The 19,048-nt window shown below is 38.8% G+C and overlaps 1 protein-coding gene across 4 annotated transcripts in view; it reads right to left on the bottom strand.

The window, feature by feature from the left end:
• PTPRZ1 (protein tyrosine phosphatase receptor type Z1) overlaps window positions 1-19,048 on the bottom strand; it is a 192,373-nt gene that overhangs the window by 41,414 nt on the left and 131,911 nt on the right. For 2 of the 4 annotated variants that reach the window (XM_066262186.1, XM_066262187.1), the window contains exons 11-12: window positions 8,661-8,707; window positions 1,109-4,670 (exon numbers count right to left, since the gene is read on the bottom strand). In XM_066262186.1, the coding sequence (XP_066118283.1) occupies window positions 1,109-4,670; window positions 8,661-8,707 (3,609 nt within the window). The remainder of the gene's footprint in view (window positions 1-1,108; window positions 4,671-8,660; window positions 8,708-19,048) is intronic. The other 2 variants (XM_066262188.1, XM_066262189.1) reach the window with 1 other exon arrangement.

Raw genomic sequence — 19,048 nt, 5'->3', positions numbered from 1 at the left:
TCATTTTATAATTCAGTAGAATTAGTTTATAACTTACTTATTTTAGAACTTGAGTACATATGAAAGTAAAAATCACCTAAAAATAGTACATTCCAATCCATTATTTAAAAAGCAGTATACTAAAATATATTATGCACACATAATTGCTCTCACATATAATAGCCATCTTGTAGACTATAAAAAATCGACAATAGCCTGACCAGGTGGTGGCGCAGTGGATAGAGTGTTGGACTGGGATGCAGAGGACCCAGGTTCGAGACCCTGAGGTCGCCAGCTTGAGCATAGGCTCATCTGGTTTGGGCAAAAGCTCACCAGCTTGAACCCAAGGTCGCTGGTTCCAGCAAGGGGTTACTCGGTCTGCTGAAGGCCCGCGGTCAAGGCATGTATGAGAAAGCAATCAATGAACAACTAAGGTGTTGCAATGCGCAATGAAAAACTAATGATTGATGCTTCTCATCTCTCTCCATTTCTGTCTGTCCCTGTCTATCCCTCTCTCTGACTCACTCTCTGTCACTGTAAAAAAAAAATTGACAATAAATAAAAATCACTTTATCTACTTTGCAGGAAATTAAAGACCAAAACAAACAAAACAGCAAGAGACGCATAGATTCAGGGAACAAACTGATTGCTGCTACCAGACAGGTGGTGGCTGGGGAGACGGATGAAAAAGATGAAGGGGAAGAACAGGGACAACCTTCCAGTCATAAATAAACAAGGCCCAGGCATGTAGTGTACAATACAGGACACAGGGCCAGTAGTATTGTACTGCCTATGCACAGTGATAGAGGGTTAATAGACTTGTCACGGTGATCCCATTGTAAGGGAACTAAATGTCAAAACACTATGTTGTGCACCTGAAACTAAACAGATATATTTCACCAACAATACTTTAATTAAAAAAAAAAAAACATATTGAGTATTCATTTGAAGTAATAAATATACTTTAAAAACTGTAAATTGATTTGATGTTTTGATTATAAAGTTGTTGTGACATTTTACCAAATTTCTATGTGTCTATGATTTTTCTATTTTGTTGTTGTTGTTGTTGTGGAGTGTGTGAGAAAGAAAAGCACCACATCTCAGTCTATCCCTCTGATCCATGACTAACCTGCCTCTGAAATGTTGAACACTTCTGAGTGCCCACTAGGAACAGTTGGTGCTGAGGACTGTGGGGATCCGGGGGTTATTTCTGAGTCACCCGCTCCCAGGGCCCCAGCCACATCTCTCTCCTTAGCATCTGGGAAACTGAAATCTGTGGAAGTCTCCTTATTGTTAAGGCCCTCGGAGGCACTCTGCCCTGATCCGCTCTCTCCATCACTCGTGAGAACTGCCCAAGCTTTAGATTCCGGGGTGAAAGGGAGCAGGGCATCGCCAGTCTTCATGTCGTTATCCTGTTTTCCTTCGTCGTGCTTTTGGGGGAGCCCCTCTGTTGCTGGCGACTTATCAGGACTTCCGTCCATATCAGTCTGACTTTCTGACATCCCGCCTGTGGCTGTGTTTTCTTCAACAGATATCTCAGATAGTGAATATGAGATTGGGATATTCTGATCCACAAGACTGTTTTCGTGGGGGTCTGAATCATCCATTACCTTTTCCTGGGATTCTCTATAGGAGGAGCATGCCATACACTTATTGATGGATAAGCCACCTCTATCTCTGTCATCATAATCATCATCGTCATAATCATCAATATCACCACCACCCACCAACTCAGCATCAGGTCTGGCACTGTGAGTCAGCCCAGAAGTTGTTTCAGAAGGAAACAGCAACTTGGTTGGGGTAACAGAACCATCTCTGTTGGGAGAAAGAGCTGTAATGGAAACATACACATTTCCTAAAGGAACAGAAGGATCAGCAGTTACACGTGTATCGGGAACAACCGTCGGGACGCCAGCCAATGCCTCCTCAGTAATGGAACCCTTGGCAGAAGTGAAAACTTCATCAGCATGCACAAGCTTATTTATAAGTGTATCTGGAGGCACATCCATTGATAAAACAGGAGTAGCAAAAGCCTGCCTTCCTTCTGGGGGAAAGGCATGGTCAACCACCAAATCGGCCGTCTGGAACAGCTTATCATTACTGTACGGTGAAGGCACCGCTTGCTGGGAACTTTCGCTTTTAAGCAAAACTGGTTCCAAAGATTTCTCCTCTGCATAAGAAATGGTTAAACGTTGAAGTGAGACAGCGGGCATATTAGAAGCAGGCGATATGTCAACAACTGGTACAGAGGCAGAGTGCAGCATGCTTTCACTTGGAGCTGAATTTGATGCCATGGGATGCAATAGTGTCGGGCTAATTAGATCGATCTTGCGGGTTTCACCCAATACTGTATCACTCGGCACAGCCGGAAGAGCAGTTTTAGGCAACGGGTCAGCATCAGAAGCCTGAAAAGAAGGCTGCAGGAACACTTCAGTGTTAAAAGAAGCTGAGTCTTCAGAAAATAAGAGTTGAGTTGAAGTCTCACTAGAAGCAGGGTCGGAGGAGGTGGGCTCTGAGCTTGCAGTAAGCACAGGTTTAAGAGAAGTGTCACCAGGTGCTTGAGACATAGCAAGTGTGAGTTGAACGGAAAAGTTATTTTCTGGAACTTGACTAATCTCATGATCAAAAACCTTAGTGGCAATAGAAGCTAGAGAGCCTGGAAGGGTGCCCTTTGTGATAGAGATGGAAACAGAGGGTTCTTGCAGAGAGGCACTCAACTGATTTACATTAGTGTACAGGTCGGGCATGACTGTGCTTTCAGAGTGATAACCCATCTCACTGGAGGAAGAAATGTGTAGCTCAGTTTGATCTCCATCTATTATGTCACTTTGAGAAAGTGGCCTACTATCCTCACCAAACTCTGATGGTGTATATGTAAATTCAGCTACAGAAACAGGTGAAGATATGTTAAGGGCGCTCAGACCATCTGTGTCAGGTGAAAGAAATTCACTACCAGGGGAGGCTCCAGACCACTCCCCATCACCAGAGAAGCCCTGGGTAGGCTGCAGCGACGGTGCGGTTGGGAAGACTAATGAAGACTGAGGCAGTGGTATGTGGCCAGGGCTGCTAAATAAGGACCCCTGAGGAGACACATCGACAGAATCATGCATAGGTATTGCCGAACTGTGAGACACAATGAAGAGGTGCTGGGAGCCCCCATTATCAGACAAGGCACAAGAAGGCTCAGGCCCTGAAGAAGGTGCATGCATCACGACATCACTGCTGGCCGGCTCGACTTGAGAAAACAAGGGCGTTTTATAAAGGACCCCAGCGTCACTACCACCAATTCCCAGTGTCTGTGAAGCAGCATGAGCAGCAGTCTGATGTGACAGCACATGAGAATACTGAGCAAGGCTGGGCTCTAAGGTCAAGTGGCCCTCAGCCACTGGCAGAGAAGCATGCAGGGAACCTTTTGCACTCTCCACAGCGGAAGTCACTTGTGGAAGGAGCTGAGGGACTGTATACAGGTGGCGGAACAATTCACTACTGAAGGAAACAGAGGAAAATGGAAGCACAGGTGCGCCATCATAGGACGACAGGATGGGTTCAAATGACACATCAACACTGGGAAATACAGGCGTAGCATGCAAGGCCGAATAACTACTGGAAGCGGCAGGGAGAGTGTTCAGGATCTGCCTGTCAAGCAACAGAGGGGTGACTAGAGGGGAGACGGCACTACCAGAGGAAGGTTGGAGAGGTGTCTCACCATTGTATACCGGTTGAGTTGTCTGCGCGTGTGCCACGCTGCCAGTGGGGACCGAGTGGTGTTGTCCGGAGGATGGGGTAAAAGCAAGAGGTGTGACTTCAGTTGGGAAGTAGGCAAAGGAAGAATAATGTGGCATCTCCACCTCTGTGACTGGGGGACCCTGGGACACCTGCGGGCCTGGGGAAGATGCCTCTGTTGTCTTCTCAGATTTGTCACTATGTGTCTCGGGGTCAACAGTCTGAAGAGAGCCCTCTCTGCCTGATCCAACATCGGGCTGTGTCATCAAATCTGTCGTGCTGGGAAACCACACACTTCCGTCAACGGAAGGGTCTTTTAGAGGGTCTTCTGAACCCGAGGACGCTGAACCTTCAGAAGCGTTTCTTGTAGCTTCTGCTGTAAGGACATCATAAGTGATGGTCTCTGGGTTTTCTGGAGAAAATACATCCCCGGGGGACATATTCTCAGAGGTGAATGGCACAGCGGCCGTGGTGGGGCTGGAGCCTGAAGAATCGTCAGCTCCCGCATCGAGCTTGAAACTGGTCAGTAAACTCTCTTCCTCGCTGATATCTGTGGACATCTCTAGGGATTCCACTATGGAAACTGTGCTCAAAGACTCTGCAGTCCCAGATAAGTTCATCTGTGGAAATCTGACAACAGTTTTAGAGGCTGAAGTGCTCCCCAGAGGGTGGGGTGGCAGTTTGATCACAGTCTGTGAAGTCAGAGAAACATCATTGTCTGGGGTTGATTCAGGAACTGGTTGGGAAGTAGAATCTAAAGATGTGTTGGGAATATCACCCTTTCCAGAGAATTCACTTCCCCTCATTGGGGATCGGTTAGTCTTTGCCTCGTTGAATTTAGTCCCCATGCGATCGTAGTTTGTCGTGGTAGAAAGCTGAGGGTCCTTTCTCCTTATCTGGTTTGTGGCCCTGTCTCTACCAGGATTCACAACAGTGTCCTCTTCAGTGTTTTTTTCCTCTCCTTCCTCCTTTGAAAATTAATGGAACATAAAGAAATAAGAGAGAAATGAAATCTTAATATTATCTTATACTGCGTTATACTGTTAATCTTCATTTGTGGGATCTTGGGCACTTCTCATCTCATAAAGCACAATTCCAGAGAAGCCACGCCTCTATCTCACTGATTTTCAACCTTTTTCATCTCATGGCACACAAAATTACTAAAATTCTATGGCAAGCCAAAACTATATTTTTTGCCAACCTGAGAAAAACAACATAGCTACAATTTTAATATTCACACTGAAAGGCTATTGTGTTGGCTGTTGTCATTTTTTTTTATTTGAGGATCTCAGGGAAAAGAGGTCAGTGCCTTTGACTAAATAGGTGTTGCATGTTCAAAAAATTCTTGTGACACACCAGTTGGAAATTGCTGCTCTGTCCTGTAACCTTTCTCATCCAACCTCTAGAGAAAGTAATTAAACTTAATGAACACAACCTATTTAATGTTGCCTTTATTTTAATGCTATGTAATGAAGTAATTAAATGAATAGATACCACAACTTGAAAAGAAGACACATTGTAGTTGTATTTATTTACTGGGGGTGTTATTTAACATAGTACTTATTTTCTTGTTTTTATATTTTTCTGTTCTGTTCATCTGGCAATGCGCTAAGTAGCAATTAGCTTCTTCTAATATAAAATATCAGTGAAACAACCTATTTCAAGGACTAAAGTAGTTGCATATTCAGCATCTTTCATTGTGTACATTCAGAATAAATACAAATTTTTGAGACATCATAAGAGGAAGAGGTTTTTATTTTTTGTTTTTCTTTCTACTTAATACTTAGGCAGACATTTTAGACAACTTGTTAAAATATAGTTCTAATAGTAGTAATTTAATTTTGTGTTTCCTTTAGCAACACTATTCAGGTGACACAGTCTTTCATGAACACATAGTCATTATAATGACTCCAGGAACAGTATGGCTAGAGGGCAATGAAGACCCATGCTTTCTGGTTTTGTTTTGCCTTTTAAAAACAACTGTTCATCTTATAGTGCGTATAATTACATATTTAGAAAACCAAAGTTCCAAAGGTATCTAGATACAACATTTTTAGTTGATTTGGAATATGATTTGTCAGCTTGTTAACACTGTCATCGAACAGATCTTTTAGGGGCATGTTTTTTTAGAAGAAGAAAAAAGTGAGTACAAACTAGTTAGCAGAACTTGGCCAATAACAGTAGATAGAATCTGAATCTTAAACCATGTGTGCTCATGTTCACGTGTCTCTTAAACATTAAAAGCTGCATTGTATGAAATGAGTTTTCAAGCTTAATTATCCAGAGCTTGATTATTTCACTGATTTTAAGTATTTTCTAAGGTATATATGATCATTGTGAGAAGTGTATCCGCTTTAATGATCTAGATTTCATTTATACTATAAATGAATATTCTTAGATTACCTAGACAAATTTTCTCAATAGTGGTCAGTATTTCTTCACAAAATTTTGCATTGTTTGATACTTTGTTCATAAGGACAACCCAAATGATTTCACCAAATAATTTCCTGAAGAAAATACTTACTTAATATACAAGCCCCACAACTTCATAAAAAAGGAAGTAAGAATATTTTGCCTTGACTTGCTCTCAGGGAAAATCTGTTGGTGCCAGACATCTCTTCTTTCCCTAGCAGTTCTCCAAAGTTTTTTATAATCTCATCAAAATTTTTGCTGAGGATCAATGTTAAGTTTAGCAATATGGACTTTCTGAATGCTTCCTTATTTTTGCAACTCTGAATTTGTGCTTAATTTTCTGCTATCACTCCATACTCTTACCCTCTACTAACATTTTTCCAACTTTTTTCTGCTCTATTTAAATCTCCATTTTTCTCTTCTCTCTACTCATTCTCAGCAGATGACCTTACTGTCTACAGAGAAAATAGAAGCCACTAAAAAACAAAACAAAACCCACAAACAAACAAACAAACAAACATAAAACACACTTTCTTCTAACATTAAGTCATCCAAAACAGGGACCAACCAACTCCAGTTGCAACTGAAGAGCTGTTGTTCTACTTCCTACCTCTGTGGTTTTTGTTTTTGTTTTTTTTTTAAACTGTTGAGGGTGGATTTCCCCTTCTTCTTCTTTTTTTTTTTTAATTTTATTTATTCATTTTTAGAAAGGAGAGAGAGAGAGAGAGAGAGAGGAGAAAGAGAGAGAAGGGGGAGGAGCAGGAAGCATCAACTCCCATATGTGCCTTGACCAGGCAAGCCCAGAGTTTCGAACCGGCGACCTCAGCATTTCCAGGTCGATGCTTTATCCACTGCGCCACCACAGGTCAGGCTCCTACCTCTGTGTTTTAAATTCCCTCTCTATTGCTTTCATGGGAACTGAATACATTTGAATATTTCCTTCTATTTTGTGTTTTCAAGTTTATTTTCTCAATGGATTATTCTTAGCTTCAATGAAGTAAATCTCTCCTATTTAAAAGGAACATAAAGGAAAACTCTAATTCAGCTTCTAGCTATCATTCTCCTCACCTTCACCAGAAAAGCTCCTAAAAGACATCATCTATACCAGTGGTTCTCAACCTTTCTAATGCCGTGACCCCACAATACAGTTCCTCATGTTGTGGTGACCCCAAACCAAAAAATAATTTTGGTGGCTACTTCATAACTGTAATTTTGCTACAGTTATGATTCGGAATGTAAATGCCTGATATGCATTATGTATTTTCTGATGGCTTTAGGCGTCGCGACCCACAGGTTGAGAACCGCTGATCTATACTCTCTATATGGTTCTAACAAATGTCTATCAAATCCCACAACAAAACTGCTTCTCTTTCTTTTTGCTTATATTCCCACACCTATACAGTTTACTATCCTTCTACCATAGGATGTAGAATTCTATATATGTATATGTAGAATTCTGTAAGTTTTTCTTAAAACATAATCATAATGCTACATATCAGTTCTTCTGTCATATCTGTGACAAATACTATACACACATGAATACACACACACATCCTTTCTAATTCTTTCTTTTTCTGGAAGACTTTAGACATTATGAAGTCCAGATACCTTTCAGAATCTGATGAAAGTGATGGATCATTTATTGATTCCACCCATCAAGTTTTGCAACCTAATTGCTATTTATTGCTAGATAATAGCATTAGTTATCATACTTTGAGCTCATACACATGCAGGGTAGGGCAAAAGTAGGTTTACAGTTGTAAGTTTGTGAGACACACAGTTTATTCTTGTATTATCATTTATTAATTATTGTATTATTTTCCATATGAACATTTGTAAACCCACTTTTGCCCCACCTTGTATATGTACCTAGTGCACATTCATACTACATTAATAATAGCATAGATTTAAACATAATCTCAGTTAAAATAAATGGTACATTTGGGTTTATGATTAAATATAAGACATCAATCAATTTGTATTTTAAAAATTGAGACAATGTTAAAATTCATGAATATTTTTATTACCCCTTTACTTTTAAGAACATTATGGTAACTACAGACATTTATCATCTGAGTAGTCCAAACACAAATATTCAAAATAAATGGGCAAAAAATATATTTAATTTATACTTTGACTCATATTTATTATCAATCTATCAATCATTAGTTAAATTTGTTATAAATAAACTGTAGCAATATTAAGAATTGGTTAAATATTATTTTGGTCTTTTAGACTAATTCTACATGGAAAAATTTCTGATTTATAGCTATATTTTATAGCAAAATTACTTTAAAATTCATTTTTTATTATAACCAAATTTTTTGTATCTTTCTGTTATTTTTATTATACTAAACTTTCTTCTAAATTCTTCATATAAGGATCATGTATGTCAATTATAGGACTACCTATGAAGCTCAACAATTAACCCTACAATGAATAGTACAACCTAAACTCTTATTAATGCAAAATCTGAATCAGAACCAATAATTCAAAACAAAATTTTAAGTCTTAAAACATTTGATTATAAAACATAAGTATGATACCTTGATTATTTCTTCAGTTCCAATTTCATCAGGAAAGAGATTAAAGTCTACAAAATTAAAAACAAAATTATTAAATTTTTTATTCAAGTATCTCAGCTTCTGGGTTTACATTTGGGTGGAAAGAGGAAAAAAAGAGACTGTTAGCTTTGAAAATACAAAATCTCTCAAAATAAAAATTTTAAATTTCAGTTTTCAACACCATTGAACACTATATAACACATCACTATCTAACACACCACTATATAAACCTGTGTAAAACTTCATTCAAAGCCTTCCTCTCTGTCCTTCACTCCAACTCCCTTCCCCATTCTCACTCAAGTGCAATCAAAGTTAAGAAGGAAGAGGGGAGCCTGACTAGGTGGTGGCGCAGTGGATAGAGTGTCGTACTGGGACAAAAGGGAGCCAGGTTAGAAACCCCGAGGTCACCAGCTTGAGTGTGGGAATCACAGACATGACCCCATGGTTGCTGGCTTGAAACCTAAGGTTGCTGGCTTGAGCAAGGGGTCACTCACTCTGCTGTAGCCCACCGATCAAAGCACATATGAGAAAGCAATCAATGAACAGCTAAGGAGCCACAAACAAAGAATTGATGCTTCTCATCTCTCTCCCTTCCTGTCTGTCTGTCCCAATCTGTCCCTCTCTCTGTCTCTCTCTCTGTCTCTGTCACAAAAAAAGAAGAGGGGAGCAGTAAAGCTTATATTACTGAGTGTAAAATATTCAAATATACTGTCATCAGTGCAGAATTCTTTTTTTAGAGAGAGGCAGAGAGAGAGAGAGAGAGAGAGAGAGAGAGAGAGAGACAGGAGCATCAAGCTGTTCCTGTATGTGACCTGACTGGGGATCGATCCAGCAACCTCTGGTTTTTGTGACAATGATGCAACCAACTGAGCTATCCAGCCAGGGATAACTGCAGATTTGCTTTTAGCCTTAGCAGAGCTGATAACAGTATAGCTGGGGGAATGCCAGAGGCTTGGGGGAGAAGTGATAGAATTTACTTTCTTATTCAGCTACTGTTCCTTAAGTTCCTCTTCTAACTGAGGATCAAATAATTCTTTTAATTCTTCAGATTTGGGCTCATAACTATTTGTACACAGGTACAAATTCTAACTGAGAATCAAATAATTCTTTTAATTCTTCAGACTTGGGCTCATAACTATTGGGCTCACAACTATTTAAACACAGGTCCAAATATTTTACCCTGGTATCAATAAAGAGTACTTTCTAGCAGGTCCTGACTGGCTGGTGTTCCCTGCAGTCCCCAGGGAAACTCGAACCCTGTGCAAAAAATGCAATGACTAGGATCACTCACATCCATTTGCCCAACTGACTAGAATGAATCGGAATATTTCTAGTACAGGGATATCTTAATCCTAAAACAAGACTTCTCAGTAAATATTAGAAAAGGTTAGGAGCTGGTTCTCTCTTTCCAAGAAAGGATCTAGCCCCACGGTCCAACACGGAGGGTGTAGAGGAGGATTTCTGCTTACTCTTCTTCGTCTGAGCTTCCCAGGTCATCAGGAAGTTGGCGCATTCTCTGCAGGATTTTCAAAGGTATAACTGAATAAACAACACCTAGGCCTGTGTTATAACATAGACTTACTTGAGTTTATTTTTATCAAAAGATTTCTAGGTCTTCAGAAATGCAAAGCCATAATTACAGTGATGTGCATGAATTCCCAAAGGACTTCGATACAATTAATAATACTCTTCAATAGCTGTTTCAAAGTTACTTACCCTGGACAATTTTCTGCATAGTAAAAATGAAAACAATCTCTGGAAAATATCACAGTCTTAAATTTTAACTCTCAACTATTATTTTTTTCTTGTTAAAACTGACCTTGAATGAGTCTGGAAACTTTTATTAGTATTATTACTATTTTCTTGTGTGTGTGTGTGTGTGTGTGTGTGTGTGTGTATTTGTCTCTATACAATCCTTTCCCACTATGTTTTTTTCATGCTTTTATTCCCCAGGTTATCAAATTAAAGTGGTTTTAATATTTTGAAATAATTGTGTCACTAACCTCCAAGGGAACCAGTAGCTACTACACGTGAATTTAAAAGTGGGATGCAACTCTTCTGTGGGAGAGTGGTAGAGCATTGGCCCAGCATGTGGAAGTCCCAGGTTTGATTCCTGGCCAGGGCACACAGGAAAAGCAACCATCTGCTTCTCCACCCCTCCCCTCTCCTTTCTCTCTGTCTCTCTCTTCCCCTCCCTCAGCCAAGGCTTCATTAGAGAAAAGTTGGCCTGGGCACTGAGGATGGCTTCACGGCCTCCGCCTCAAGTGCTAGAATGGCTCCAGTTGCAATGGAGCAACACCCAGATGGGTTTGCCAGGCGGATCCAGGTTTGGTGCATGCGGGTCTGTCTCTCTGCCTCCCTGCTTCTTACTTCAGAAAAATACAAAAAAATAAAAATAAATGAGAAGTTCTCTGTGGCCCCTTTAGGCCCTGGGAGCAGTATGTGTGGACCAAGGCAGCCCCCTGATCCCTCTTGGTTTCCTGACACTCTCATGATGATTATCCAAGTGTGGGCCTTTGTATATGTAAGTATAAACCCACTTTGACAGATCTTAATTTTGATTTCTTATTAGATTCAGATCATTTGAATTGACTAAAATTCTGGAGTTACAAGGCAACACTTCAACAACACCCCCCCACACCTCCGCCCCAAATAATCTAAAAATCTTTTGCTAAGTCTCTTCAGAACAATTTTGAGATAAAATATTATAATTTTGGAAGATAGTTTCTATTGTCCTGGGGACCTGGAAGTCGTACTTCTGGATCTGAGATTTCAGAGCAGCTGAGCTCAATTGCTGGTGATTGGCACAAGACTCATATTGAATACCCTCTGGCCTACTGTTTCCTCACAAATAGTAACTGATATTTTAATAGCCACTAAATTGGACTCAGGCACTACAATCATATAGAATAGTGAAAAAATTATACTAGCTTACAGAATCTTCTCACTTCATCCAAACAGATTCCATGAAGGTTGTAAAAGGTTGTCAATATTTTTTCGGAGTGAACACTTAAAATTCATATTTGTGTGATAACTGAACAAAAGCTCTTGACTCATTCTGGTTTAGTTTTGAGGCAGTTGCAATGCTAGATCTTCTAAAAGAGCATGTGGGTAACACATTATTATTCCATAACACAAAAAGCAACACTAATGTAGATTGGCAAGCAAGACTTATTTAACTGTTTGAAGGTAAGCCAAGTTTCACAGTGCATCTGCTAAAGCAATGTGGACTGTAATCTCTTCAAACTGGGATTGTATATGTTATGTAATAACACTTATGGAATTGGAAGGTATAGGCAGGGTAAGGACAGACATAGAGGGATTTAACAAAGACAACTGTTATACAACTGAAAGGCACACAATAACAGAAAACTGTGTTGATCTAATTCACTGTGCATTTAAATTGAACACATATAATTAACAAGGCCCTAAAAGGTGTACCTAAATAATATCTCTATAACTGTATAATAATTAGCTCTATGTTATAGAAGGGAAAAACACAATTATTTTAGTTACAATGAAATAAATACATTTATGAATCATTTAGTCATAAATATAACTTTCTACAAAGTATTTGAATATACTATACTCTTTGTTTAAACTTAAAAAAGTTTCCTTGACAAATTTAAGTTCTTTATGCATATGAATTTATGGATTTTTTTAAAACATCAGTTTATGATAATATTTAACAGACACTTGTGATTGATGATACTGTTGTATACAGCAAGTATCATTAAATGCACAAGCAATAAATTAATCAAATTTGTCAAAGTTAAATGCACATTTTGGAAGACTGAGATTCCTTTCATAGACATTGATTAGAATATTTGAAATCTATGACTGAAAGAATAAGGGTAATTATAAATGACCTCCACTTGTTTTTAACAAAAGCAATAAACAACCCCGTGTTTAGGAAACAGCTTATCCATAATAATAATAAGATAATAATTCAATAGGATATATTGCAATGTTACTAAAGTAATGAAACAGCATGATAAACAGGATGAAATGGTATTAATATAAACCATGAAAATAAGCAGCAAACTCAAATCCACTTATATCTAAATTAGTCACATAAATCACAAAATTCACAAATCTTGTAGGTACCATCACAATGAACTACCAGAGATTACTGCTGTCAAGACTTTTACTGTTATATTTGCCATAGAAACAATATTTAACATAATAAAATTGCAATAATGAATTGAAAATACGAGTGTTAAAATGCCACTGCAACCTTCAAGTTCAGAAAGAATGAGTTCTCAGAGAACCAATGTTTTCTCTATAAAAATCAGGAAGAAAAAAAAAAATCAGGAAGACCCCAAACTTTGGGTAAATTGGCTTTGGAGGAAGTACTTTTTGAAAGAATAATAAAAAATAATTTACCTAAGTCTTCAATGTTTGGGTTTTAAGAGGAATAATAGCATAGTGAACATCAAATCAAATACTGCCTTTTATTAAAACATCATTACAGTACAAAAGGTTTAAAGAATTGAGACATTCATGGAGATCAAATGGTGTGGCCACACTAGCATCTCATTAGTTCAATATCGTCTCGATCCTTTAAATAAATAGAAATTAAGTTATAATATCTATTATTTTGTACTAATGTGAAAGAGCTACAAATGATACAAGAATATTGTACTTTGTGCCAACACAGATTCAGTCTAAAAGGATCACACAGAAATCACTTTTGTAGAAAACTGACCTTTGATCTATTTTTTCATATGCAGTAAATTTCTCAAAAGAAAAAAAAATTCTGAATGTTTAAAGTTTTGTCATAGTGGACAGAATCAGAAAGAGCATAATATAAATAGCTAATAATAACTATTTTTTGTAAATTACCAGGGAATTGTTTTGTGTACAGAAATCAGTAAAATCAAGTGAATGTAGTCAACATAATTCATATCGTAAAACATAATAGGATTAGAGAAGATTTTTATATGCAATATTTCACCAATTTACATATGATACTAAGCAACATGGTCAGTGCTGCACTGCTAAAGACATTTTCTGGGTCGATGTGGGGAACTTTGGTGAGGGACATTTAGTGGAGGAGTATGAGATAGGACAGCTGAAAGCATGGTCAGTGATTTTGATACCTTTTAATAAGACTTAGAGCTCAGATTCCATTTAAAAATAATCTGATTTTGAAAAAAACAATGCTTAATAAGAGCAATAAGAAAGAAGGTGATACCCAGGCTATGAGGCAGGTCATAAGAAATATTATTAAATAATGACATTGCCATCATAATAGTGGTAATATTCTTAAGCCACCAATGTTTTAACTTGGGAAATATCTTGGCAAGGTTTGTAGCCCATTGTTTGGGAAAATACATAATCTAACATCTAATGCTGTGACATTTATTCTTTAAATTAAAAATTCAATTGGTAAGAACACTATGATGTAATAATTAGTGAACAGGCTCACAATGGATTAAAGTCCATGATGTAGCATATGGACTACAAAGGCAAACCAACACACTTCAGTTGTCCATCCATATGTAAAACTGAAACATGCTATACTTAATATTTTGTAGCCATTCATTTCTATTAAAACTTGTAAAAATTTCAATGAGTAGCATCATGACAGGAATGACCAAAGAACATTTGCATTTATTTATGTATATATATATTTGAATATATTTATAAAAATGTATATGTATAATGTGTATGTGTATACACATGTGTGCATACACATACATATATAATACATACATAATTTCATTTTTATTGATTTTAATTTGTTGTGTTTAAATAGTTACAAGTGTACTCCCGAATATATCTCCCTCCTTCCCCCCTTGTTCTCCTTGATACTCCCATTGCCCCCTCCCCCACCACCTTCTCCCTTTTCCTATTGAGCTTTTTCTTGCTTCTTAAGGTATGCCTGTAATGCTATGAACTTCCCTCTCAGGACTGCTTTTGCTATGTTCCATAAATTTTGAGTTGTATGTTCATTTTCACTTGTTTCAAGGAAGTTTTTTATTTCTTTCTTGATGTCATTGTTAACCCATTCATTATTTAATAGCATGCTGTTTAGTCTCCAAGTGTTTGAATGTTTTCCAGTTTTTCTATTGTAGTTGATTTCTAGTTTCATGCCGTTTTGATCAGAGAAGATGCTTGATATGATTTCAATCTTCTCAAATTTATTAAGACTTGTTTTGTGTCCTAACATGTAGTCTATACTAGATAATGTACCGTGAGCACTTGAAAAGAATGTATATTCTGCTGCTTTGGGGTGAAAGGTTCTAAAGATATTTATTAAATCCAGTTGATCGAGTGTGTCATTTAAGGCTGCTGTTTCTTTGTTAATTTTCTGTCTGGAGGTTCTATCCATTGATGTTAATGGGGTATTAAAATCCCCTACTATTATAGTATTGCAGTTGATCTCACCCTTTTTGTCCATCAACATCTGTTTTATATATTTTCATGCTCTTATATTAGGCACATATATATTTATAATAGTTATATCTTCCTGTTGTAATGCTCCTTTTATCATTACTTAGTGACCTTCTTTATCTTTTACTATAGCCTTTGTTTTAAAGTTTATTTTGTCAGATATTAGTATTGCTACCCCAGCTTTTTTTTTCTTTCCGTTTGCGTGAAATATTTTTTTCCATCCCTTTACTCTCAGTCTATGTGTATCTTTTGTTCTGAGGTGGGTCTCTTGTAGGCAGCATATGTACAGGTCTTATTTTCTTATCCATGCAGCTACCTTATGTCTTTTGATTGGAGCATTTAATCCATTTACATTTAAGGTTATTATTCATATGTAGTTGTTTATTGCCATTTTATTCTTTAGATTTATAATTCTCTTTTTCTCTATTTCTTTTTTCCTTTGCTATTTCTACAGCAAGCCCCCCTTTATATTTCCTGAAGTACTGGTTTGGTTGTAATGAATTCCTTGAGTTTTTTTTTTTTTTGTCTGGGAAGCTTTACATTTCTCTTTCAATTTTAAACAATAATCTTGATGGATAAAGAAGTCTTGGATGTAGGCTCTTGTTTTGCATTACTTTAAATATTTCTTGCCATTCTCCTCTGGCCTCAGATATTTCTGTTGAAAAGTTCGATGTCATCCTTATGGGGGCTACTCTATAGGTAACTGACTTCTTTTCTCTTGCTGCTTTTAGTATTTTTTCTTTATCTCTTAACTTTTGTATTTTAATTATGATGTGTCTTGATGTAGGCCTCATTGGGTTTCTTTCTTTTTTTTTTTTTTTCAGAGACAGAGAGAGAGTCAGAGAGAGGGATAGACAGGGACAGACAAACAGGAATGGAGAGATGAGAAACACCAATCATTAGTTTTTCATTGCACATTATGACACCTTAGTTGTTCATTGATTGCTTTCTCATATGTGCCTTGACCACGGGCCTTCAGCAGACTGAGTAACCCCTTGCTCGAGCCAGTGACCTTGGGTCCAAGCTGGTGAGCTTTTGCTCAAACCAGATGAGCCCATGCTCAAGCTGGCGACCTCAGGGTCTTGAACCTGGGTCCTCGGCATCCCAGTCCAATGCTCTATGCACTGCGCCACCACCTGGTCAGGCAAGGGTTTCTTTTTATAGGGACTCTCTGTGTTTCTTGAACTTGTATGACTTTTTCCTTCATCAACTTAGGAAAGTTTTCAGCTATGATTTCTTCAATCAGGTTCTTTATCCCTTGTTCTTTCTCTTCTCCTTCAGGAACCCTTAGGATGCAGATGTTATTTCTCTTCATATTGTTACAGAGTTCTCTTACAATTTCCTCAGACATTTTGAACCTCTTTTCTTTTTGGTGCTCTGTTTCTGTGTTTTATTTATCTTGTCCTCTAATTAGCTGATTCGATCCTCTGCTTCATCTAGCCTGCTGTTGATTCCTTCTAGTGTAGTCTTTATTTCTGATATTGTAATTGCCATAAATGATTCATTCTTTTTTATGATTTCAGAGTCCTTTTTGATGCTTGCAATTTCTTTATTTAGTTGCTCATTAAGTCTACCCATTGTAGCTTTGAGATTCTTTATGTACCCTAACAATCATTATTTTAAACTCTGCAACCAATAATTTGATTACTTCCATCTCATTCAGTTCTTTTTCTGGGGATTTTTCTTGTTGATTCATATTGTTTACATTCCTCTGTCTTCCCATTCTTTCTGTGTGTGGTTTGCAAGCTTGTTAGAGTTGTGGGTCTGAGGTTGGTTTTTGAAATGCGGCTTCTCCTCCCAGACTTTATTCCTCAGCCTTTTTTTTTTCAGAGACAGAGAGAGAGTCAGAGAGAGGGATAGATAGGGACAGACAGGAATAAAGAGAGACAAGAAGCATCAATTATCAGTTTTTTGTTGTGACACCTTAGTTGTTCATTGATTCCTTTCTCATATGTGCCATGACCGTGGGCCTTCTGCAGACTGAGTAACCCCTTGCTTGAGCCAGCAACCTTGGGCTCAAGTTGGTGAGCTTTTTGCTCAAACCAGATGAGTCCGCACTCAAGCTGACCACTTCAGGGTCTCCAACCTGGGTCCTCTGCATCCCAGTCTGATGCTCCATCCACTGTGCCACCACCTGGTCGGGCTATTCCTCAGTTTCTGCTTGTTGCTTGGGTTTTAATTCTTCTTAACTAGTAAAACTGCTTAAAAGTCTTAATTTCCTTGTTGTTGTTTGCTGAGTCCATCAGGCAGCATCTGTGTTTGCTGATTACAGCAGGGGGCTTCTGAGTTTAGGAGGGGGGGAAGTGGGTGTATCTTTTTTTTTTTTAGTGGAAACTGTATCCAAGAATGTGGTGGGGGCCCTGGCTGGTTGGCTCAGCGGTAGAGCGTCGGCCTAGCGTGTGGAGGACCCGGGTTCGATTCCCGGCCAGGGCACACAGGAGAAGCGCCCATTTGCTTCTCCACCCCTCCGCCGCGCTTTCCTCTCTGTCTCTCCCTTCCCCTCCCGCAGCCAAGGCTCCATTGGAGCAAAGATGGCCCAGGCGCTGGGGATGGCTCTGTGGCCTCTGCTTCAGGCGCTAGAGTGGCTCTGGTCGCAACATGGCGATGCCCAGGATGGGCAGAGCATCGCCCCCTGGTGGGCAGAGCGTCGCCCCTGGTGGGCGTGCCGGGTGGATCCCGGTCGGGCGCATGCGGGAGTCTGTCTGACTGTCTCTCCCTGTTTCCAGCTTAAGAAAAATGAAAAAAAAAAAAAAAAAAAAAAGAATGTGGTGGGTGTGACCTCTGAGATTCTGAATGTGTGGTCTGCCCGATGCCTCTCCAGGGGCAGAGCATGTTCTCAGTATGAAGGGGGAGGTGTCACTGCCTCTTCTTTTAACTTTCTCCTTTCTGAACAACCTTTCATGCTGATTGGAGCTGGAGAACTTTTTGGAGGTGGGTCCACTGGTTTTATGCTAGGCTTGTGCAGGTTGGAAGGAGTGACCCCCACTTTAGCTATAGCCCCCTCGACACTGGAGAATGACTCAGCCTAGCTCAAGTCAGCCCAGGTTTTCTTCTCCCTGTCACTGTTTGTGTCTCTGTGTCTCAATCTCCCCACTTTCCTCATACAACACCTGTGTTTTCAGCCCTCCTTGCCCCTGGAGCCCCAGGAAAGTGGCTGTGAGCAATATTTTCTGCACTGGCCCTTTAAGGCTGCAATTTCTTTCACCAGCCACTTCCCACTAACAGAACTCTCACTATTCTCCCCACTCAATGCTGTCAGGCTGTCTCCTCCAGTCCCTAGGTTTCTAGGCTGGGGCTTCGGTTCAGGGACTGAGGATCTTGCCTCTCAGGGTTTCTCTCCTTGCAATGGGAGCCTATCTGGACCCTCAGCCTCAGCCTCCCAGGAGCAAGGGAACCCCCACTGCACCCCGATACTCCCTACCAGGATCAGTGTGAATTCTTCTGTGTTCTTTGGTTTTGAAGTCCTGTTCTTTTAGTCTAAAGTTGGTTTTTCATGATGATTGTTCTTAAATTAATTTGTAATCCAGTTTGGTCATGGGAGGTGGCAGTCTATGTGTTTGCCTACTCTGCTGCCATCTTGGAATCACCCCATTAATTCCATTTTTTAAAAGACTACTTATACTAATGAAGATTTTAATTTAATTATATAAATTTATAAATTGTCAAATATTAATAGCAATTTATTTAATTATTGCATATGCTTTGAGATCAAAAGGTTTTTCCATAATACTCAGAGAAGATGCATGCAAATCAAATACAATTAGAAATAACTTTTTATTTTGCTTTTCTGAAATAAAACCAGGAAATCAACTAAGAAGAAAACACTTCCACCCACCTCCAACCAAATTACAAAAGTTATCTAAGATAAACTGTTGAGATGCTTTGTATAGATAGCTCAACGTACCTCACATGATCCTAGTATCATGTCTATACTTACTACAAAATGCTTTGGGGGCTGGAAAAAGAAATAA

Source organism: Saccopteryx bilineata, chromosome 2 (genome assembly GCF_036850765.1).
Source record: "Saccopteryx bilineata isolate mSacBil1 chromosome 2, mSacBil1_pri_phased_curated, whole genome shotgun sequence".
Classification (NCBI taxonomy): domain Eukaryota; kingdom Metazoa; phylum Chordata; class Mammalia; order Chiroptera; family Emballonuridae; genus Saccopteryx; species Saccopteryx bilineata.
Note: the sequence above shows the minus strand (reverse complement) of the source record. Positions and strands in the feature narration are given on the sequence as shown.